At 38.6% G+C, this 23,829-nt stretch overlaps 2 protein-coding genes across 2 annotated transcripts; one reads left to right on the forward strand and one right to left on the reverse strand.

Annotated features, from left to right (window-relative positions):
- Window positions 1–407: 407 nt before the first annotated feature.
- Window positions 408–2,703, forward strand: LOC125238666. Its single transcript, XM_048146057.1, has 2 exons — window positions 408–1,712; window positions 2,277–2,703. The coding sequence occupies exons 1-2, from the start codon at window positions 515–517 to the stop codon at window positions 2,690–2,692; spliced, it is 1,614 nt and encodes a 537-aa protein (XP_048002014.1). The 5' UTR covers window positions 408–514; the 3' UTR covers window positions 2,693–2,703.
- A 999-nt stretch (window positions 2,704–3,702) lies between these two features.
- On the reverse strand, window positions 3,703–23,567 carry LOC125238667 (AP-3 complex subunit sigma-2). Its single transcript, XM_048146059.1, has 7 exons — window positions 23,385–23,567; window positions 23,064–23,155; window positions 21,447–21,558; window positions 18,662–18,742; window positions 15,924–16,022; window positions 5,869–5,976; window positions 3,703–4,341 (listed from the first exon to the last, which is right to left on the reverse strand). The coding sequence occupies exons 1-7, from the start codon at window positions 23,451–23,453 to the stop codon at window positions 4,327–4,329; spliced, it is 576 nt and encodes a 191-aa protein (XP_048002016.1). The 5' UTR covers window positions 23,454–23,567; the 3' UTR covers window positions 3,703–4,326.
- Window positions 23,568–23,829: the final 262 nt, after the last annotated feature.

The raw sequence follows: 23,829 nt of genomic DNA on the forward strand, positions 1-23,829 counted from the left end.
TATGGGCAAACTAGTGCGCCATATTTAAGTCAACGCTGTATACGACAGTTAGCGTTGGAATGTGGTGATGACGTCATCGCGCGCGTCATTAACCAAGATATATTCGTAGACGATTTAATTACGGGAGATGATGATTTTCAGAATTTACTTGACATATGTCAGAAAACGTATAACGTTCTGCAATCAGGATGCTTTCCTTTACGTAAATGGACCTTTAATTGTGACATTCCGCAGGAAAAGTCCCGGGAGCATTTTGTAGGCGAGCACACCCAGAACAAAACCCTAGGGGTAGGTTGGGGTAATACACGCGATGAATTGTATTATACCACAAAAATCGATCCCTTACCTAACACGTCATTTTTTAAATAAACGAATAATGCTATCGATTATTTCACAGATTTACGACCCGTTAGGCCTTCTATCGCCAGCGGTGATCATTTCCAAAATTTTACTACAAAAATTGTGGTTAAGTCGTATTGATTGGGACACTCCGGTCCCTGATGACATTACATCGATGTGGAATAATTTCATAAATACATTAAGCCGTTTAAACGATTTACGAATTCCGCGTCATGTAAGGGGCGTGCACACTGCACACACGGAATTGCATATTTTCTCAGATGCATCGTTGCATGCATACGGCGCGTGCGCTTATATTCGGACGTATGATGAAGGGTCAGATGTCACTGTCAGATTATTGTGTGCGAAAAGCAAAGTCTCACCCCTGAAATCGTTGACGATTCCAAAACTTGAACTGTCAGGCGCGCTCGTTGCTGCTAAGCTTTATAAGAAAATAACAGATTCCTTAAGGTTAGTGTTCACTAAAGTTTACTTCTGGAGTGACTCAACTATAGTGATTTCGTGGTTAGGTATGTCTCCGCATCTACTGAAGCCTTTCGTTCAAAACCGTGTTACACAAATAAACGATTTAACCGGTAATGCGACATGGTTCCATGTGAGAAGCGAAGAAAATCCTAGTGATTTATTGTCTAGAGGCGTTTCTTTAGATAACTTAATTGATTGCAATTTATGGTGGAACGGTCCCACATTTTTGCATGACTCAAATTCGAATTTTATTAATGACAATATAAGTCAAATTACGACTATCACAGATTTGCCCGAGTTACGATCGACCGCGGTGAGTTTAGTTTGCACTCAGCAAAATGAATTATTTAATTTCGACAAATGTTCATCTTACTTAAAATTAATTCGGATCGGTGCATATGTACTCCGCTTTATATTAAACTCACGCACTAAATCTGAGCGTAAACAACTCCGCCAAACCGGTTCGCTATCAGTGGACGAGTTGGAGGCATCACGGCGTATGCTAGTTAGATTCGCACAGATGCAATCATTTCCGGACGTGTATGATTGTTTACTTAAAAATAAACCGCTTAAGACGAGTAGTAAACAATATAATCGTATCTCCGGTCTTAACGTGTTTTTAGACGATCGTTATAAGTTGCAAGTGATTAGAGTCGGTGGTAGATTGTGTAATTCAACAAGTTTCGATTACAACAAAAAACATCCCGTGTTATTGTGCAGTAAACATAAGTTGACGGTGTTGTTATTCAAATATGAACACAAGCGGCTGCTGCATGGCGGACCGCAGCTACTCTTATCTACTTTGCGTGAATGTTGGTGGCCGTTAGGTGCGCGAAATTTGGCAAGGAAAATCGTTCGAGAATGCGTTACCTGTATTCGAATGAAAGGTAAAGTACTTAGTCCTATCATGGGTAATCTTATTCTAGATCGTTTAGAGCCTGGTTTTCCATTTATTCGCACAGCTGTTGATTATGGCGGGCCAATTTTCATACTTAATCGAAAGGGGAGAGGAGCTCAGCTGATTAAATCGTATATTTGTTTGTTCATATGTATGGTCACACGAGCCGTTCATTTGGAACTTGTTACGAGTCTTTCCACTGAAGATTATTTATTAGCGCTTAAACGTTTTATTAGTAGACGAGGAAAGCCTCATATAATTTATTCCGATAATGGAAAATGTTTTGTCGGGGCTGAAAAAGAATTTTCCACATTTTTAAAAAATAATACGAAGGATATAGTCGATTTTGCTGGTAATGATGGCATTAAATTCAGTTTCATTCCCCCCTATTCCCCCCATTTCGGTGGATTATGGGAAGCGGGAATAAAAGGGTGTAAATTCCATTTAAAACGGGTAGTAGGTAATGCTAGGCTAACTTACCAGGAATTCAACTCGTTTTTAATACAGACCGAAGCCATTATGAATTCCCGGCCCATTTCACCCTTGTCCGCAGATCCTACTGACCTAAACCCACTCACGCCTGCTCATTTCCTAATTGGTCGGCCGCTGACCTGCCCTGCCAGCGAGGACCTGACGGACGAGGAGCCATCCCGCCTGTCTCGCTACGCCAGGATCGAAGCCCTCCGTCAACACTTCTGGCGTCGGTGGGCCAAGGAGTACGTTGCGGAACTCCAGCGACGAACCAAGTGGAAGACGAAGAAGGACGACATAGCCTTAAACAGCCTCGTCCTAATCAAAGACGATAACCTGCCTCCTCTCAAATGGCGGTTAGGCCGAGTCACGCGTCTATATCCCGGAGGCGACGGCGTGAACCGTGTCGCCGACATACTCACGGCGACAGGGACTATACGGCGCAGCTTTTCAAAGATCTGCCCGCTGCTATCCGAGCCGGCAGACCACAACGAATGAAGACCATTTGGGAGCTGGTGCTCCCAAGGCCGGGGGCATGTTCACGCATCACGTAGCGACATCTAGCGGCGCTACGACTGCAACTCCCGCGCAGCCCCTCTCCGCGCTCATCCTGTGGCGTCCATTCGCATCTCTATACGGCACGATTAACACCTTACTCGTTGCATTTAATATTTAAGCTTATATCGAGCCATTTTACGTAATAAACGTATATTTAAAATTATAAAATAAACGTCTTCATTGAATGGACCCTGGAGACCACCGAATCCTGCACAAGTATTATTTTAGTATAGATAATAGGTAAGTCAATGACCCAGTGTCCTAAAAATAGAACTTACAAGGTTCATAGTGTCTATGTCAGTAGACAGCGTTTTTGAAATCTACCTAATGATAATTCTAATTTTGATAATTTTCGAAGGCGATAAAAAGGTGTCAAAAAGCTCATACGTTTTTGAAAAATATAACGCAAATCCTATAATTGGAAAAACTCATGTTTTACTAGTAGCAAAATCTTAAAAATCCAAGGGGACTGTATAAAGAAATCAATTTAACTAGGTACTGAAGAATTTTGAGGTTATGACCAGGTTATGTAAAAGTCATACTTATTAAGAATAATGATGCTTAGAATGACAATTGTTAATATTTTTGTGAAAACTTTTGTAAAATGTTAGATATGTAAAATGCTAACAGAATCTGTCATTTTTTATATTAAAGAAAAAATGGAAAAATTTACGCTTCCGGCGGGACTTGAACCCGCAGATGTAATAGTCTGTCGGTAGATGGCGCTAGACGTCACCCCAAGACGTGTGTACATAAGGAAAGGCATGGAAAGATTTGCGATGTCCGGCGCGGCTTCCGTAGCTCAATTGGTTAAGAGCCTTGCACGGATTGCAAATGATGCGGGTTCAAGTCCCGCCGGAAGCGTAAATTTTTCCATTTTTTCCTTTAATATAAAAAATGTTTAGAATCGTTAGCAGACGTTTCTGCTTGTTAAAAATAAATTTAGAATCTGTCATATTTAGCTTTTCTGTGTACCAGAAGAGAAAAATTTGAGGTTATATCTGTTTAGAACTACTTATGAGGGTAGATAGTGTTGTGGGTGATATTTTTTTTTATACCACGTCGGTGGTAAACAGGTATACGGCCCGCCTGATGGAAAGCGGTCACCATAACCTATGGACGCCTGCAACACAGGGGGTGTCACATGCGCGATGCCGACCCATTGGAAACTACTAATTATTGATATTTTTGTGAAAACTTTAGCAGAATGTTAGGTTATATGTAAAATACTAACAGAATCTGTCATATTTAGATTTCCTATTTACCCGAAGAGAAAAATCATCTATCTCCGTCTAATTCTTACTCTTCTTCTTCTTCTTTTTCCTATACTCCACCGCACCACTCAAATCCTGATAACCTTCATTCTTCTGACTCTCATACTCCGGGAAGTTGATCCCTTCGGTCTGCTGATAATTCTCCGTGAAGCTCTCCGAGAACTTGGTGGAGAGTGTCTCGCTGCCGAAGAACTTTGAGGTTATGTCCGGTTGGAGGTGGTGGTACTTGTCGGGGCAGATGCTGCTGAGGATGTTGGAGGCGAGGGCGACGGGCGTGGCGGGGTACGCCTGCTGCAGCGGTCAGAATTTCAGGTCCTGGACATATAAGAAGTATTTAAAAATATTTTAAGCGGGTTACTCACGTATTAAGTCGATATAGCGTTCGACATGTTTCGGTTCAATTTCGAGAACCTTTCTCAAGAGTAGCGACACCCCGCCTTTACATGTCGAGAGCGCGACGCATACTGCGGGCGCTTGCTCGGTGCGCGCGGCTGCTGAGGACAGGCGCAGGGGGGGTCGGAGCGCGGGCGACGTCACCGTGGCGAGATCGGAGCTACCCACTATGTTACTTTTGTCAAAAGCAGGATTGCACACAACACTTATTACGTCACTTGTTAAGGGTGCGTTTACACTGGGGACCGACGTAGTGCCTAGAACTGTTTTCCAACTAGGTGGCACCGACCAACCACTGTCACGATTGAAATTAGGATGACGACTAATTTCTATAGCTTCCCGTATTTTCCGCTGAACGAAGAACTTTATATAAGAAGTATGTTAAAAATGTTAAAAAAATATATATATATATTATATGTTACAAATGTTGTTACGAGACTGTAACGTGTAATCCACACCACAGTATAATAAACTGTACTATCGTACAGTATGGACACTCCCGCTCCCCGCTGTAAATGCCGCCCACCCGCTCCCGGTTACCTCACAGTTACCGCCTGTCACAGCGACCAGTCGACATATGGACTGTGCGTAGGAACGCGCCTCCGGCGCATCTTTCATATATTTGATCGCCATTTTCCGAGGTATGACCACACCTTACCAACACACGGGGCATAGCTCACGATAGTTACGATACATGTACTTGTTATTTAAGATAAATATAAAAAGTATACTCTACTCCATCCGAAGTAGTTGTAAACACAACACATTACCTGGCGACAGTGCATGGCGACCCTACCAGGTGCATGACACATGATAAGATTTCTTATACTCATTATTATAAATTTATATTTAGGCGACGATGATATGAGACATAAATGAGGAGTAAAGTAAATAGGCCAAATCTAAAATTATAATAATGAGTATAACAAATCTTATCATGTGTCATGCAGAAGACCAGGCCAGGTCAAAAGTACTCGAAACCGACGAGCGTGTATGAGAAACGTTATGAAAGTGTGTGAAGCGAAAGTGATTTGTCAGGATCGTAGTAAATGGAAATCCGTGATCTCTGCCTACCCCTCTGGGAAACAGGCGTGATTGTATGTATGTGTCATGCACTTGAATGTAAATTTCGCGAGCATCAGAAGTGTAAAATACTGTAAATATTGTAAATTCAATAAATTCTGATCGCTCTACAATTGTTGCGTCGCGGATGGTTCTCGCCGGTACAATGTGGCATGCTACATATCTTGATGGCTTGCGGCAGGTCCGGAAGCCGCATGTCGCGAAGCTGCTGCGGCAGGTTCTTGCTCTTCACCGCCATAGTGTGGCATGCGACACTTGCGGCATGCTACACGTGTGGTGTGCTACATACCTTGATGGCTTGTGAAAGGTTGACAACTAAGACAGTATGACCTACATTTGTGGCATGCTACACGTGTTGCTACACACCTTAATGGCTTGCGGCAGGTCCGGAAGTCGCATGTCGCGAAGCTGCTGCGGCAGGTTCATGCTTTTCACCGCCGACACCGCGCGCGCCGGCGCCGCCGATATGCCGGCCTGTACAACAATAACGTAACAGTAAATAATAAATGTGGCATGCCACAAAAGGTTCCTCTTCATGTGAAGTGAGGACCTTTTTTAATGTCCGCAAACAATCAAATTAAGTTTAGAAATAGATTTAAGTATTCATTGAAGGTTCCCTTTATTTGGCATACCTCTAATTGTGTCGCTTAATTTCAAACTCAGGTAAATCCATTCTGCTTTAAGGTTGATTATTTTTCAGATTATATATATATTTTAATACATAATAACATAATCAACCTTAAAGCAGAATGGATTTACGGGTAAATCCATTCTGCTTTAAGGTTGATTTTTTCCATTCTGCTTTAAGGTTGCTTTGAGTTTGAAGTTAAGCGACACAATTGTCAGAAACGATTTTCGCATAACAGACTTCGCATAATCGGTTCTCGACGAATGTTAATTTGGCATAATACTACTTTATCAGAAAATAAGATCGCATAATACTGTTTACGACGATTGAGTTTATGAATAAAATTGTTGCGGATAATTGTATTTGGCATATTTCTTAAAATCAGAATTACTACCAATACACAGATGTCATATACCGCGTGGAATTGGACGACGATCCTTTCGGGAAATGGGAGATAGTGTAGCCTTAGGACAACATTTTCCCCCTAGAAACTATACAATTTACTTTAACTATTTTCAAGTTATAGCCTTTCCAACATTTTTGTAAAAATGTACTAGGTGAAAACCCTAAACAGGTGACAGGGTCAATGACCTTACTTGTAAACATTAGATGACAGAACATTTACTGGTGTTAATTTGATGCCGTATCATATTGGATCTGTTTCTGACACCGATAACAAACGTCGCAGGATTTTACCATATACAGGGTGGAAAAATCGAATGCCACATAATGTGCCTAATTTTCATGGCCTTCCGTTATTCTGATTGTATTTGTTATTTAGATAAAAATGAACCTTATCAGTAACCCTTTCAATCTGCATCATAAAATACGGCACGTTATTTTTTGTCACATTTGACCGGTTCGAGTCCCGACTGAGGCAAGCGATTTTTCATAAATCCTTAAATGCAGAATTTATTGTTTTTAACAACAAAGGAAAGTCTCCCTTACACAAAATGTGCTATTTACAATATTTAAGGTAGTTGTCATCCATGTGGCATTCGATTTTTCCACCCTGTATACCATAGATCAAGCAAACGTATCTACTTAGTCGTCAAATAAACTCATAAAAATTCACTGAGTTGTCCCTTTAATCGCAGCTTGCAGCTTTCGGTCGTCAATTTTTGTAAGTTGAATTCAACAACAACATTAAAAATGCCTCGTTGCGTGATATTTAATTGTAGCAACTTAAAAATTATGAACACTCAAGGGCCTGAGACATATTTAAAATCACAGGCAAGTAACAACTTCAGTACAAACTGACACGATCGGCCCCTATACACATAGATGAACTTGTTTTTTCTATCTAAATCTATTTGTAGTGTAGTATTGTAGTAGTAAGCATGAAATCTGTACCTGTCAACTGTATTGTATCTTTTTTGTGATTCTGACTAGGGATGTACCGACTATTGATTTGGCCGACTAGGCCGACTACCGACTAGTCGGCGCTTGGGTGGCCGATTAGTCGGCCGACTAGTCGGCTAGTCGGCCAGAACATAATTTTCGATAAATTCACATTTTGAATGTCATTTTTGGTCCTTCGTTCGCGCTTTTCATGATTTTTTACAGATGTGCAAAGGTTCATGACAATATTTATATACATTTTCCATTTTTAACAACCGGCTTGGCTTAGTGGGTAGTGATCCTGCCTATGAAGTCGATAATCCTAGGTAGGAAATTTATTTCTGTGGTGATAACAGATATTTGTTGTTTTGAGAAAAAAATTGAATTACTAATAGCTACATAATAGAACCATAATTTTCAGCAGCTAATTTAATTTTGTACTGTTTTTCTATCACTAATGAAGTGCCGACTAATCGGCCCTTTTTGCCGACTAGTCGCCGACTAATCGCCGACTACAAATGTGGCCGGATAGTCGGCTTTCCCGACTATTCGGCGACTAGTCGGTACATCCCTAATTCTGACATTTCTGACTGTGATATTCTAGGCTATATTTATTTAATTTATAATAATTGTTGTGTTTGTTTTATTACATTCTGCTGATTTTCTTCTGTGACAATTTATAATTGTATTTGTAGAGGGTGCGCACACGGGCAACTTTTCAAAGCAACTTTTTTGTCGCGGCCTCGTATGAAAGTGCCACAGGCGACGCAACTTTTCATACAAATACGAAAGTCGCCGAGCAACTGTTTCGCCCGTGGGCGCGCACCCTTTTGTTTTACTGCAAATAAATAATGATTGATTGATTGAGTTCTGTGCACCAATAAATACATGCCATCAGGAGAGTCGGTTAGGTTAGAACTGCGACTTCAACAAATACAAAATTCTGTCAAGAATATTGGTTAGGTTAGTTTCGAACTGTATACTGTAGTATATAAAAAAAAATATTATTTATAATTATGATAAAAATTCTGCTTGGTAAATTTTGACTAAACAATGTTTTGCTATGCACAAATAATTTATGCATAAAAACCATTCGGCGAATAACCTTTATGCACGGAATATATTCGGACAAACAAATATGCCTAGACAAATTATGCGTACCTATACTATGCCATAACAGATTATGCGAAAGGTGAATTATGCCAATATAGATTATGCCAAATGAATTCTTGATTATGAAAAGGGGAACCATCATTGAACCCAAAACCCAATTATATTTCAGTCCAAAATAAGGGGGTGGTGAAATTCTTAAGAGCGCTATGACAAAAAAAGGCGATATATTGTAAAATGCACAATATTTATCGACAAAATTGTACACTTTACTCATACTAAAAGACAGTGAAAGTACTTGTTTCAGTTAGAACATCTTATTAACTGTCGGTTAAATAAAAAACATATGAAAAAAAAAGCTTTTTCAATTAGTAATGATTGTTTTTATGATGCTCGTTTAGGAAAAACCGCGTGAAGCACAGAATTCGGAGCTCTTATTATGTACAATTTGATAAGATCACTCTCATAAATGAGGTAAATTTAAGTTCCAAATATCTTGTACTTAAGGCCCATTAAACAATATTTATCATTTAATCCTTTGAAATTGAGAAATTGAAAGTAAAACGAACTCAATTTTGTCTTGAAAATACATCGAAACAAGTGATCATTTCTCCGAAAATCTACATGTTATCGAAGTTATTTTAGTATATAAATAATCTGCACAATGTGCTTAAACTGCTGTTATCCATTTGTCGTTATAATATTTTATCATGATTTTTTGCCAATTTTTTGAAAACTAGCCTTCCTGTCGCTATTTTACCGGCGACGGACGCCTGCGATTTCAGTGCCGCGCCGGAGCTCGAGGAGGTAAGACGTATGTCGCTTTGGTCTCCGAGTTTTCATCGCAAACGTCGAGAATATTTATTGTTGTGTGGGTCGGACGCCTTGTTTCTACACGGGCTATCCTCGCATTGTGTGTGTGTAAACAGCGACCAACGAATTTGATCCTAGATCCGTAAATATTTGCTTTTGTAATACTTTGTTATGTTTAAATGTTAAAGTATTACAACATTGTGATGATAAAAATGTGAAAATTACAATACGGTCAAGATGATAAGACACATCAAGATGGTACTCGGGATCTGATGATGGAGCCAGAAGGTGGTCACCAGTACCAGTGAACCATGTAAGTAAACGACTTCGTGTTTAGGCTCGTTGGGTTCGTCTCAACAAGACCTTTGACAAGAGGTGGTACTCAGGGTCTGATGATGGAGCCAGATGGTGGTCACCAGTACCAATGAACCATATAACTAAACCCAGAGATGGGGAAATCGTAATCGATTCCGGATTACACGATTACTTGATTTTACTTTGTAATCTGACACTACTGGGTGTCAGATTACTTGTAATGTAATCAAGTGAAACGGTAAATTACCATTACATGTAAAGGAATCAAATCATCTATACAATCATTACTATTACCAATAATTCGGAATCATAGTCGATTCAAAATAACTGAAATTATTGACTTGATTACTTTCAGATTACGAATATGTAGTACTTCAGATTGCTGACTGTCACTTTGACACAAAAGTCGTCATGGGTGTCGTAAAATAGGTTTTAGGAGGTGCTGATTCCAAAATTAATGACTAATGTTCAATCTGACATTGCTGACTGTCACTCTGATACAAAAGTCGTCATGGGTGTCGTAAAATAGGTTTTAGGGGGTGCTGATTCCAAAATGAATGACCAATTTGGAATCTGACATTGCTGACTGTCACTTTGACACAAAAGTCGTCATGCGGTGTCGTAAAATAGGTTTTAGGGGGTGCTGATTCCAAAATTAATGACCAATGTGGAATCTGACATTGCTGACTGTCACTTTGACACAAAAGTCGTCATGGGTGTCGTAAAATAGGTTTTAGGAGGTGCTGATTCCAAAATTAATGACTAATGTTCAATCTAACATTGCTGACTGTCACTCTGACACAAAAGTCGTCATGGGTGTCGTAAAATAGGTTTTAGGGGGTGCTGATTCCAAAATTAATGACCAATTTGGAATCTGACATTGCTGACTGTCACTTTGACACAAAAGTCGTCATGGGTGTCGTAAAATAGGTTTTAGGGGGTGCTGATTCCAAAATTAATGACCAATGTGGAATCTGACATTGCTGACTGTCACTTTGACACAAAAGTCGTCATGGGTGTCGTAAAATAGGTTTTAGGGGGTGGGTAATTCTACTTTTCGATGCCTAAAACTCAGAGTATATTTGGATAAAAAACATAAAATTAAAATTTAAAATTTTGGTGATGTGAGGGGTTGTAGATGAAGGGAATTTAATACTATAATGCATACTAATGCTAGCAGCGAAGTTTTCCCTTTTATTTTTGTTTTATTAATTTTTTTTGCGGACAAGACGGGGAAATAAAACCACTGCGTTACTTAGTTTTGAACATATTTTTTTTATTCAAAGAAAAATGAAAATGAGATCTATTCTTGAAATAATTCTCTAACAAAATATGAAATATTACCCACTTATGTGAAATCACAAAAAAACATCAAAACAATTGTACTTTTTTTTTATAAGGTTGGTTCTGCGTTACCGAAACTAAGGTTAATAAAAATTACAAATTAAATATAATGCCAAATTACAGTTATTTCAACGTAATATTTATAGATATATGTAGATTTCTGTTATTATTACAAGTAAATACCAAACAGAACATTTTTATTAGTAATCATAGTCCAGAAATTATACAAAACATTACATTAATTAAGGGGACAACAAAGTAACGCAGTTGTAACATTAGTAACACAGTAGTATTTGTATCACATTGTACTGTTCTTCTTTGAAGTAACAGTTTTCAACTACTAGATAAAGCTCTAAATTACTAAATATAATCATAAATATTTATATCGTAAATTCAAACAAGCATAAACAATCAACATTTACTATTATAATAGTCAGACTCGTGTAAAATACCTATTATTATATTCTTAATAACGTAACAAGTAATGGCACCTAATAGTCAGACTTACTTCTCAAAAACATTTAAAGGTTGGTCAAAACAATAGAACACCCTTTTGCCTTTAGTAATTATGCGAGGATTAGGAACTATTTCTATAATGTTTTCGTATGGCTCGAACGAAACATCAGTCTTTACGCATTTAAATTTCATTCCCGTCGAGTCAACGCTTCTATAAAACATAATTTTCACATCTCCTTCGTCATCTACTTCGCTTTGAGCAATACCCAGGTATGTATAATGTTGATTTTTTTCCGAGGTAAATTTGACAGTGACATAGACCCCGTTAGATATTTTTGTTGGATGTATGTTTTCTTTGTCGATAAGTTGCTGTTCTTGAACGTTCGATGCTGACGGTAACTCTTCTACGTTAGGAAGTGAAGTTTTTTTCAAACATGAAAGTGGCTCATCGTCACTAGAAGATGAAGAATAAACACAATTGTAATAGGTTCTTCGTGGTTCGGATATTACATTTACAATATCACTCAACACCTCATTCTCGCTCATATTATCTGTAACGTGTTCGTCGGCACAGACTACTCGTATAGGTTGGTATACTTTTGGTTCGAGACAAGTACAAAAACCTCTTTGGCAAAAGCAACTCAGATCTCTATAATGAAGTTTACGAGGAGCGTCTGTAAAAATCTGATGGACTTGCATTGTTCCCTGGAGGGGAGTAATGTTTTCGGGGACGGTCTTCTGTACTTCTTTAATATCTTCGTCAGTAATAAAGTACAATCGGATCTTGCTTGACTCTTTCAGAGTGTCGAAGAACGTGACTGCATCAGAAATATCAGTTCCCATAGCAACTTTTTTATCCGCAGTACGTTTTAGGAAGCCCCCAACTACATCAGCTGCACCCTTACCATGTCCGGCTTCAAAAAAATTCCATGTGACGCGATTTAATTGATATTCTTCAAATATCTTTGTACAAATAAAGAAAAAATTGAGCTTTTGCCGGTATTGTGTGGCAGGTCCATCGGAAAAAAATGGATAGTTTTAACATGTGGGTAGTTAGTTTTCACTTCTGTAATGACAGGATGAAGGTGGGCCCAAATAGATACAGGCTCTTTCACGGTGTTTTTTTTTTAGCCTCTGCATATTTTTCAGGATCCAGCTTTAATTTTTGTCGATAACGTCGTTGTTTTTCAGCGGGTGTTAGTGCCATTTTGTGAGACGAGTACCTTTAAGTATATAACAATTATAAACAAGTTGTCTGACGATACCCGTTTTCGTTGTGCTTGAAAATCATAAAAAATATCAGCCATTTCATATTCAATTGGTAAATGCTATTAGATATTAAGAGTTTTTTGTAATGGTACCCAAAGGAAATACGTACTGTTATAAGACTACACTTAGTTTTAATAAAAGCTTACAAAATAACTGCCGCGTTACCAATGCAACAACTGCGTTACCATTTGGTGGTAACGCAGTGTAGTGGTAACGCAATAGTAAATTTCAGACTATTTTAATAATTTACGACAGGCTATGACTAATTACTTCGAAATAATATGATTTTCAAGATACGATCACCGTAATAAGTGATTGAATATATACAAATCTAAATAAATTGTAATATTTACCGTTTTCCGACAGTAACTCAGCGGACTCCGAATAAACACACGCACACCTTACCACACCTCTCGGCTAACTGGCTCGCTTACCGCGCTCCCCTCCGCTCTAGAGCCACGTGACACTTTTGAGTCACAATCCTACTAATCGCCCAATGAAAACAGACTCTTAAGATATTGCTTTTAAAGTATATTTTTCTATGGTAACACTGGGTAGGTAACATTTTACTCGGTGGAGGCGACAAGACTTTTGGAAATTGTAATAAAATATTGAAAATACTAAAATGGTTGTGGATTGCTTAGCTATAAATTTCAAGTTTTTTTGCGTTACCTAAACCCTTTAATTATTATGTTGTCTTGGAAGTTTTTTAAATTAAATAACTTAACAAAAAAGAACACGACATTGGGACAGCCATATTTCGTATGAAAAACAACTGAGTTACCGAAGAATACAACTGAGTTACCCCGAAAATGGGAATAATTATTACGATTTCTTTAAAACAAATTTTTGTAGGTATACTTCAACTAGTATAAAATAAAAACGTAAAGTAGTTTACCCTTAAATTAAATAATTGTGTTTAGGAGAGAGTGGAGTTTATGGGAGACCAACTTTTAGGCATCGAAAAGTAGAATTACCCGGGTGCTGATTCCAAAATTAATGACCAATGTTCGATCTGACATTGCTGACTGTCACTCTGACACAAAAGTCGTCATGGGTGTCGTAAAATAGGTTTTAGGGGGTGCTGATTCCAAAATTAATGACCAATGTTCAATCTGACATTGCTGACTGTCACTCTGACACAAAAGTCGTCATGGGTGTCGTAAAATAGGTTTTAGGGGGTGCTGATTCCAAAATTAATGACCAATGTTCAATCTGACATTGCTGACTGTCACTTTGACACAAAAGTCGTCATGGGTGTCGTTAAATAGGTTTTAGGGGGTGCTGATTCCAAAATTAGTGACCAATTTAGAATCTGACATTGCTGACTGTCACTTTGACACAAAAGTCGTCATGGGTGTCGTCAAATAGGTATCCGGAGGTGTTTGAAAACTAATGACCAATTTGGAATCTGACACTGTTGACTGTCACTTTGACACAAAAATGATCATGGGTGTCTTCAAATAGGTTTTCATGGGTACTGATCTCAATATTAATGATCAATTTGGAATCTGACATTGCTGACTGTCACTTTGACATAAAAGTCGTTATGGGTGTCGTCAAATAGGTTTCCTTTCCAGGGGTACTGCGCAATGTCAGGTTCCAAATCGGTCATTACTTTTTAAATCATTTCATTAATTTTGGAATCAGTGCCCCTAAAAACTATTTGACTACACCCATGATTCCTTTTGTGTCAAAATTACAATTAGCACTGTGAGATTCCAAAATAGTCGTTAATTTTGGAATCAGCACCCCCGGAAACCTTTTTGAAGACACCCATGACGACTTTTGTGTCAAAGTGACAGTCAGCAATGTCAAGATTCCAAATCGGTCATTAATTTTCAAATCAGCACCTCCGGAAACCTATTTGACGACACCCATGACGACTTTTGTTTCAAAGTGACAGTCAGCAATGTTAGATTCCACATTAGTCATTATTTTTGGAATCAGCACCCCCTAAAACCTATTTTACGACACCCATGATGACTTTTGTGTCAAAGTGGCAGTCAGCAATGTTAGATTCCACATTGGTCATTAATTTTGGAATCAGCACCCCTAAAACCAATTTTACGACACCCATGACGACTTTTGTGTCAAAGTGACAGTCAGCAATGTCAGATTCCACATTGTTCATTAATTTTGGAATCAGCACCCCCGCAAACCTATTTGACGACACCCATGACGACTTTTGTGTCAAAGTGACAGTCAGCAATGTCAGATTCCACATTGGTCATTAATTTTGGAATCAGCACCCCCTAAAACCTATTTTACGACACCCATGACGACTTTTGTGTCAAAGTGACAGTCAGCAATGTCAGATTCCACTTTGTTCATTAATTTTGGAATCAGCGCCCCCGCAAACCTATTTGACGACACCCATGACGACTTTTGTGTCAAAGTGACAGTCAGCAATGTCAGATTCCACATTGGCCATTAATTTTGGAATCAGCACTCCCTAAAACCTATTTTACGACACCCATGACGACTTCTGTGTCAAAGTGACAGTCAGCAATGTCAGATTCCAAATCGGTCATTAATTTTTAAATCAGCACACCCGAAAACCTATACTCGTGGTATATGCACTTGAAATGTGAAAGTGAAAATGCTAGAATGACATGTAAACCACGAAGTTGTATAGTCATATTGTTCATTGGTATTGGTGACCACCATCTGGCTCCATCATCAGACCCTGAGCACCACCTTGAAGTAATTAGAATTGTATTTGTCTTATTTTATCATCATATTAATATAATTATACTTTACTCTAATACTTATCATATAACAAAAGCAAATATTTGGGATGGGATCTACTTTTATAATTATTACTTTAATTTTTTAAATAAATTTTAACATAATTGATATTATTTCGCGCTATATTCTCGTATTTTCGTACAAAATAATGTTTATTAGAAACCAAAAGTTTATATCGAGATAGTAGATTGTGGTTGTTATCAAAATTCCATAGAAAGGATCAAGATTGTTTTGTCCATTATTGTAGTGCGAGCGAGTGATAAGACGTGCTAGAAAGGGTCGGCATATTGGGCTCGCGCGGCGGGTAAAATACCTAATTTCGCCCGACGCCGAAATGTTATAACGCTCTTAACCCGTCACCGCACACAACGCTATAAATAGAAGTAATACTTACTTCAGCCTTCTGCATCTTGTTTTGCTCCTGTAGCCTACACAATATGTCAGCCATGTTGGTCTGCAGCACCATCCCTCCCATCACCAGCTCGTCTAACACCTGGAAAGATAAAGAAAGAAATAATAAACTACTAGCGTTTGCCCAGGGGCTTCGCTCGCGTTAGAAAGAGACAAAAAGCAGCCTATGTCACTCTCCATCCCTTCAACTATCTCTTTTTTTTAGGGTTCCGTAGTCAACTAGGAACCCTTATAGTTTCGCCATGTCTGTCCGTCCGTCCGTCCGTCCGCGGATAATCTCAGTAACCGTTAGCACTAGAAAGCTGAAATTTGGTACCAATATGTATATCAATCACGCCAACAAAGTGCAAAAATAAAAAATGGATAAAAATGTTTTATTAGGGTACCCCCCCTACATGTAAAGTGGGGGCTGATTTTTTTTTCATTCCAACCCCAACGTGTGATATATTGTTGGATAGGTATTTAAAAATGAATAAGGGTTTACTAAGATCGTTTTTTGATAATATTAATAGTTTTTGAAATAATCGCTCCTAAAGGAAAAAAAAGTGCGTCCCCCCCCCCTCTAACTTTTGAACCATATGTTTAAAAAATATGAAAAAAATCACAAAAGTAGAACTTTATAAAGACTTTCTAGGAAAATTGTTTTGAACTTGATAGGTTCAGTAGTTTTTGAGAAAAATACGGAAAACTACGGAACCCTACACTGAGCGTGGCCCGACACGCTCTTGGCCGGTTTTTTAGTGAATAAAAATGATTGGCAGAGTCCCATTTTTATTCTCCTCAATCCACAACCAACCACACTCGCTACAATAATGGCGCCCGAATAGGGACGCTATGTACGATAATTTGATGAACCCTCGTGGACGGTGGACGTCAGCTGCCGCTTCGTTGGTAGGTCAACGAATCACAATACATCGTCACTGTAGATTATTGAGATATCGCTTAAGAGGCTATCACTAACAAAATTTTCGTTTATTTAGCCTATTTCGTCTATTTATGTTATGTATATCCATTCTTTAACCCCCGACGCAAAAACGACGGGGTGTTATAAGATTTACGTGTCTGTGTGTGTGTTTGTATGTGGCATCGTAGCTCCGGAACGGATGAACCGATTTAGATTTAGTTATTTTTCGTTTGAAAGTTGAATTAGTCAGTACTAGGGATTGCAATCCGGTCCGGCGGATCCGGTAATCCGGCCGGATCCGGTGCTTTTTTCATGCTACAGGATCCGGTGAAATTCGCCGGATCCGGTACCGGATCCGGTAATGTAATTTAATATGTTAGAATAGTGCAAAAAAATTACATTTACGCTAACATTTGAACGTAGCTTAACAGGGGATTGAAATCCGGTCTGATTTCCAATCAAAAAATAATTTAATACGTACGATTTTTGCATTACTATGCCGTTTGGAAGTAAAATAATGTGCTCCAGTGACGCGTCAAACTTTCCGTCTTTGAATCTGTAGTGAAATCTGTGCAACTTTTCGTTAACATGTCACTAAGGTCCATCCTTCGCGTTTTCTGGCCAAACACTATCCGAAATCAAGACCTATTGAGTATATGCCAGCAAACACCCATTAGTGAGGAAACCGCGACACAAAAAGTACATTGGTAGCACACAACTCCAAGAGTTTCCTCTAACGAAATAACGCAACCATTTCTTTCGGCTAGAAATCACCGGCCGCTGGAAGGAGCCTTGGCTCCGGGCGCCCTGTAAACTCATGGAAGCGGTCCGTTGAGGATGAACTACGTGCGACCGGGTCGAGCTGGAGCGAGGCCACGAGGGTAGTTGAAGATAGGAAGGCATGGCGCGAGCCTGTGAAGGCCCTTTGCATCTCTGTGGTGACGTAGGACTACAAGAACAACAACGTTTTCAGCATGATATAAGAAGTATGAGGGGCACATTGCTACAAGAATCATAAAAAAACAATTCAAAGCTTAAATATGAACATTTTTAATAGGTATCCAGTAAGATTGTGGTTTCAGCAATAGCAAATAATACTAAGGTCAATTACTCTTGATGACTTTAATTTAGCTACTGTAGTTTTTTTAGTTCTTCTTTTCGTGTGAGAAAAGTTAACTGTAAAATAACACAAAACATAATTATCTTTTTTTAAATAGTTATCTCATTAAAAGCTCTATAGGTATTACTGTAAAACAATACAGTAAAAAAAAATGTTATCCTATGAAAGTTTAAAAAGAACGAAAGAATTTTATTTACGACTGATTATTTTAGTAAAATTTACTTGTTACCTGGTAAAAATGTTGATTTCTAAGCTTTCAACTTTTGATTTATTAATCGTGAAGCAAAATACCATCATATTTCTCATATTATGCTGAAAACCTACAAAAAAAGTAACTATTTGGGTACTTTTAATCCTCAAGGCCAATCCGGCCGGATCCGCCGGATTGGGACCAAAATCCGGCCGGATCCGGCCGGATTGGATATCAGACCGGATTGCAATCCCTAGTCAGGACTCAGGAGTGCTCCTGGCCATGTTCGATGGAAGTCGGTCCACTATGTCGGGCCTTTTTTAAATTTATATACTAGAAGCTTTTGCCCGCGGCTGCGCTCACGTAAGAAAGAGACGAATAGCCTATGTCACTCTCCATCCCTTCAACTATCTCCACTTAAAAAATCACGACAATTCGTTGCTCCGTTTTGCCGTGAAAGACGGACAAACAAACAAACACACACTTTCCCATATAATATAAGCTTACCTGGTGCGCAGCGTCAGCGTGGAAGATGAGGTCCAGCTCGCAAACATTCTCAAAGCACTTGTCCAGGGTCTCCACAAATACCTAAAATTATAAAAAAAATCGTTCTCAGTGTAATCCTAAACACTGGAAAATTTTAGCAAAATTCTTATAATTTTGTACAAGACAGCGATTTTCAATTTCCAAAACAAAAAACAATTTCTTATTGTTACTGTAAATATCAAAAGGTTTTGTAAGTAGTTTTCTTATTTTTTAACCCCCGACGCAAAAACGACGGGGTGTTATAAGTTTGACGTGTCTGTCTGTTTGTCTGTCTGTCTGTGTGTGTGTCTGTCTGTGGCATCGTAGCTCCCGAACGGATGAACCGATTTAGGTTTAGTTTTTTTTTGTCTGAAAGCTGAGTTAGTCGGGAGTGTTCTTAACCATGTTTCATGAAAATCGGTCCACTAGGTATGTCGAGGGCGGGGGTTATTTCAAAATTTTAATTTTGTGGTTAGGTTATGTTGAAATAAAATCAAATATTATTCTCTGATCTCAAACTAATAAAAACATGCCTTTCATATCAGTGCAGGGTGTGAAATGAAATATTTATTTTCCAAGTATGCATATTACAATGCGCATATGAACGTCAAATAAAGCTACGCCGGCTCTAACCCTACGCCTCAGCCTCGAGAAGATTTCAGTCCCCCTCAATAAGGGAGGGGGGTATCCACTATGGGACCGGCTAGAAACTCGGCGGACCACTTCTTTTCAAAACATTACATCTTATAATAGAGACCTGGATTGTACTCATGCGGAAACAGACTCAGGCAGGGCATTCAACTCCTTGGAGGTTCGCAGAAAAAATGTTGTCATTCGGCTAGGCTGGCAGAAATTTTATGTGTAGATATAACAAATAGTAGACAGATACAAGTTATCTATTTTTCTGTCCTCTAGCCAGAAAACGTCAAGTTTCAGGCCACTGTGCTAGACAAAGTCAGCAGTTCCTGGCTTCGGGAAATAATCAGTGTAGACCATAGGGGAATAAGTAAGCGAAGAGTTGTACATCGTAAATGCGAGTTATTTGTATAGGCATAGTTAAGTGACATCTAGTGACCATCACGCGTCAACTAGCGTAAATTATCAGCACTGCTACTTGTCAATAGATGTCGCGACGAACAAAAAGTCTAATGTTCAACAATTTTTAACTAATATTACAATAGTATTAATCAGTATTCTGTTTTCAATTCCTTCTGCTTGTAATATAAGTTGTACACTGTTTTAAGAGGGCTTTCGTGTTAAAAATAGTGAAATCGCAACCGAGCGCTCGATCATACTGTGTGTGGTATCAAATTAAAGGGCTTTGCGAGTAGTTTATAAATATATATCACATTATAGGAGTTTTTCTACTTGGTCTAACAAAATATGAGAAAATGTCCAAAAGTGGTAATAATTGTACCTACCGGTGAAGGCTCGTTTTCAAAAAATTGGCAAAAATCAATAATAGCAATTTATAATCACTAAGGTATAACAGCAATTTAAGTAAACGTTGCAGATTAATTTAGTGCAAAACTTACTTCGATGTGATGTAGATTTTCAATGAAATTGTCACTTAATTTTAGGTAATTTCTGAAAAAAATTGAATTCGCCTTAGGCTAGTTTACTCTTTTTCAAAAACTTAAAATAAAAATCTAGTCTGAAATGATTGTGGTACAGGATATACGAATTATAAATTTACCCGTTTTAATATTCAAAATTGTCCAAATTTTACTACTACTTTACTCCGGGGCAAAGACTGCTCTTGTACAAGTCGCAAGTTAGACCCCACATGGAGTACTGCTGTCACCTTTGGGCAGGAGCACCTGAATACCAGCTTGGACCCTTTGACTCGATCCAGAGACGCGCTGTACGAATTGTCGACGATCCCAAACTCACAGGCGGTATTGAACCCTTAAGTCTAAGGAGGGACTTCGCCTCCTTATGTGTGTTCTATCGCCTGTACAATGGGTTGTGTTCTGAAGAACTGTTTGACATGATGCCAACGGCCACTTTTCATCATCGCACCGCTCGCCATCGACAGGGCGCTCATCCACACACCTTGCAACCTAAATGGTCGCGCACCGTGCGGTTTCAGAGGAATTTCCTCCCACGAACGCTCCGGCTGTGGAATGAGCTCCCTGTCGAGGTATTCCCGATGAACTACAGTATGGGGTTCTTCAAAAAAGGAGTGTACAAGTTTCTAATGGGTCGGCAACGCGCACGTGACACCCCTTGAGTTGCGGGCGTCCATAGGTTACGGTGACCGCTTTCCATCAGGCGGGCCGTATACCCGTTTGCCACCGACGTGGTATAAAAAAAAAAAAAAAAATTTACAAATAAGATCGACTGATTCAGCTCTATACGTGCGTTTTTCTAAACGTGCATTAGAGAAAATTCATAATTAATTTAGTGAGTTAGTTTTCAAAAATCCAGTCTTATAAAAATCAAGATAATAAGATGCTCTAACTGGAACTTGAATTAAATAAATCTATTGGATAACGGAAAGTGTAGTATTTCACCGACTAAAACTATCAATTTTACATTCTTTTGACGTTTTTTTTGAAAGCAGCCTTAATATTACATTTTTGGCAGACGAGACACTGTTGACACCTAATGTCGAGTTGTGGTATTGATAATTTACGCTATTTCATGCATGATTGACTCTAGATGTCACACTACAAATAACTTTCATTTACTGATGTATGAAGCTACAACGCCTACAACTCTCCCCTTACTTATTCCTCTATGGTGTAATCATAAGTCAATTTACCTGTATTAGATCTAAAATGCCCAGCTCACTCTCCGAGCTGTCCACACAAAACACAAAGTACAGTGTCGCATAATGCCGGTAGATCAGCTTGTAGTCTGAACCTCCAATGAGACTGAAAAAAGAAGTAGTATATTAGTATATTAGGTAACAAAAGTAACCGACATACTATTGAAAATTGATCAGCAGAAGTGGAGATGGACCGGCCATATGCTCAGAGACAAGCAGGAGAAATGGAGCCAAATCATAATGGATTACCCTAATCATAATGGATTGGCCCTAGAGGTTGTACTAGGGGCCAGAAAAAAACCCCGAATGAGATGGGAGGACGAACTGAAGCTTACAGTGGGCTCGAAGTGGAGAAGAGTGGCCCAGGATAGGCATCAATGGAAAGAGCTAGAGGAGGCCTTTGCCAAGCGGCACACTGAACTAAGAGACATTCTCTAATTCAGAAAAAAGGGGCTTAATAGATAGATAGTATATTAGGAGTGGAATTTCTTGCCGGCGGCTATATTTCTGAGCTCATATAACCCGGCAACCTTCAAATCAAGAGTGAACAGGCATCTTCTGGGCGAGCTCACTCCATCGTAGGCCACGTCTTTGCCTTTGGCTAGTCTGTGGCCAAGAGTAAGCCCATTTATAATAATAAAAAAAAGTACTTTCTCAGTTTTGGATATTATTTAGGTACACAGGCCTGGCATCACCGCTATTGGATGAGGCCAGGATCATGTGCAAATTATATCTTAAAATAATGCAGTGGAGTTAATTTATTTTCAATGACATTTTTCTAATGAAGATTTAGGCCATTTTTTTTTTAAAGTTGTCAACCCCACTTTTGTAACATGGGTATATTTTACGCGATTCATAACTCAGAATCGCGAGGTCTTTCGATCCTGATAGGAGAAAAAAAAATCTCCTAAGAATTCCATACATTTTTCAAACCTTCTATTCCGTTACTGCCATACAAAATGTGGGACATTTTTTTTGGACCTATTAGGATTGAAAGAGCTGGCGATTCTGAGTGGAAACTACATAAAAAAGTGGGGTGGACAACTTTGAAAAAAATGGCCCGTTAAAAAAACCTACTTTGCATTTAAATTACTGTATGCTAAGTTAATAGTAATAATTTGCTAACTGCATCCAAAAACATAGATATTTTGATAAATAAGTCCATACTAATATTATAAATGGGAAAGTGTGTGTGTCTGTTTCTATGTCCATCTCTCACGGCCAAACGGAGAGACGAATTAACGTGATTTTTTAATTGGAGATAGTTGAAGGGACGGAGAGTGACATAGGCTACTGTTTGTCTCTTTCTAAATCGTGCGAAGCCGCGAATGTATTAAATAAATATTATTATATGACATTCTTACACAGATTGACTGAGGCCCACGGTAAGCTCAAGAAGGCTTGTGTTGTGGGTACTCAGACAACGATATATATAATATATAAATACTTATATATATAGAAAACATCCATGACTCAGGAACAAATATCTGTGCTCATCACACAAATAAATGCCCTTACCGAGATTCGAACCCGGGACCGCGGCGTAGCAGGCAGGGTCACTACCGACTGCGCCAGACCGGTCGTCTTGTATTTAGAGAGATAAATAAATACCTTCCTCCCTCCAAGAAATTGCACACATTGTCATCCCGCTTTGACACAAGTTGAAATGTTTCCTTTATGATCTGCTGCTGCATATCTTCATTCTGTAAATAAAATGAAATAGTCTTTATTTTTATTTTAATCAAATCTACCTGCAAGTGAAAGGTACCATTAAATGAAGCCAGTTACCCAGCTTATGGAAATGAGTTCCCTTGGCATTATAGTATAGTGTGAATTATGCAAAGAATACTATCGTGTTTCTAAAGAATCCTCTAAAAATGCAATTTTTTCAACGAATGAAAAGAAACATTGTATATTTTCTCGTATACTTACAAAGTACTGATAGAATTTAGATAATCTCGGCTTCCCATGGTTATTGAACACTAAAATTGCCTTGATCATTGTTGAGAGCAGCAATTTACAACTAGTTGAGTAGCCTAATTATCTCATTTGTTGTACTAGTTTTGATAAAGCAGAAAAGTATCGAAAATGAAAAGTGGAATAATCAATGGAATGTATTTGACATGACAGTGACATTTGTAATGTGATTCGTTCGGTAATGATTGTAATGAAAATTAATAAAAATTGTTTGATTGCATTGTTTTATTGCTTGTAATTAATAACTGGAAGATGATTTTAACTATAAACTTTCTCATGAGCACTAGTAGTTTTTGTATTATTATAGAATACCTATCGCATTTAGAAATACATGTGGGTATTAGTTGAACGTTGAACAACTTCCCCTTAAACAAAAATGTAAAATGCAAGTAAAATGGCA

The sequence above is a fragment of the Leguminivora glycinivorella genome, chromosome 24, assembly GCF_023078275.1.
Source record: "Leguminivora glycinivorella isolate SPB_JAAS2020 chromosome 24, LegGlyc_1.1, whole genome shotgun sequence".
NCBI classification, from domain to species: Eukaryota; Metazoa; Arthropoda; class Insecta; order Lepidoptera; family Tortricidae; genus Leguminivora; species Leguminivora glycinivorella.

What these genes read in the sequence shown, in the direction of transcription:
- LOC125238666 (XM_048146057.1), top strand. Translation starts at nt 515, where the DNA reads ATGTGGAATAATTTCATAAATACATTAAGCCGTTTAAACGATTTACGA. An exon ending in TACCTGTATTCGAATGAAAG is followed by an intron (nt 1,713 to 2,276) that starts GTAAAGTACTTA and finishes CCTTGTCCGCAG; the next exon opens with ATCCTACTGACCTAAACCCA.
- LOC125238667 (XM_048146059.1), bottom strand. Translation starts at nt 23,453, where the DNA reads ATGATCAAGGCAATTTTAGTGTTCAATAACCATGGGAAGCCGAGATTA. An exon ending in CTAAATTCTATCAGTACTTT is followed by an intron (nt 23,156 to 23,384) that starts GTAAGTATACGA and finishes TTTTATTTACAG; the next exon opens with AATGAAGATATGCAGCAGCA. An exon ending in AATTTCTTGGAGGGAGGAAG is followed by an intron (nt 21,559 to 23,063) that starts GTATTTATTTAT and finishes TTCTTTTTTCAG; the next exon opens with TCTCATTGGAGGTTCAGACT.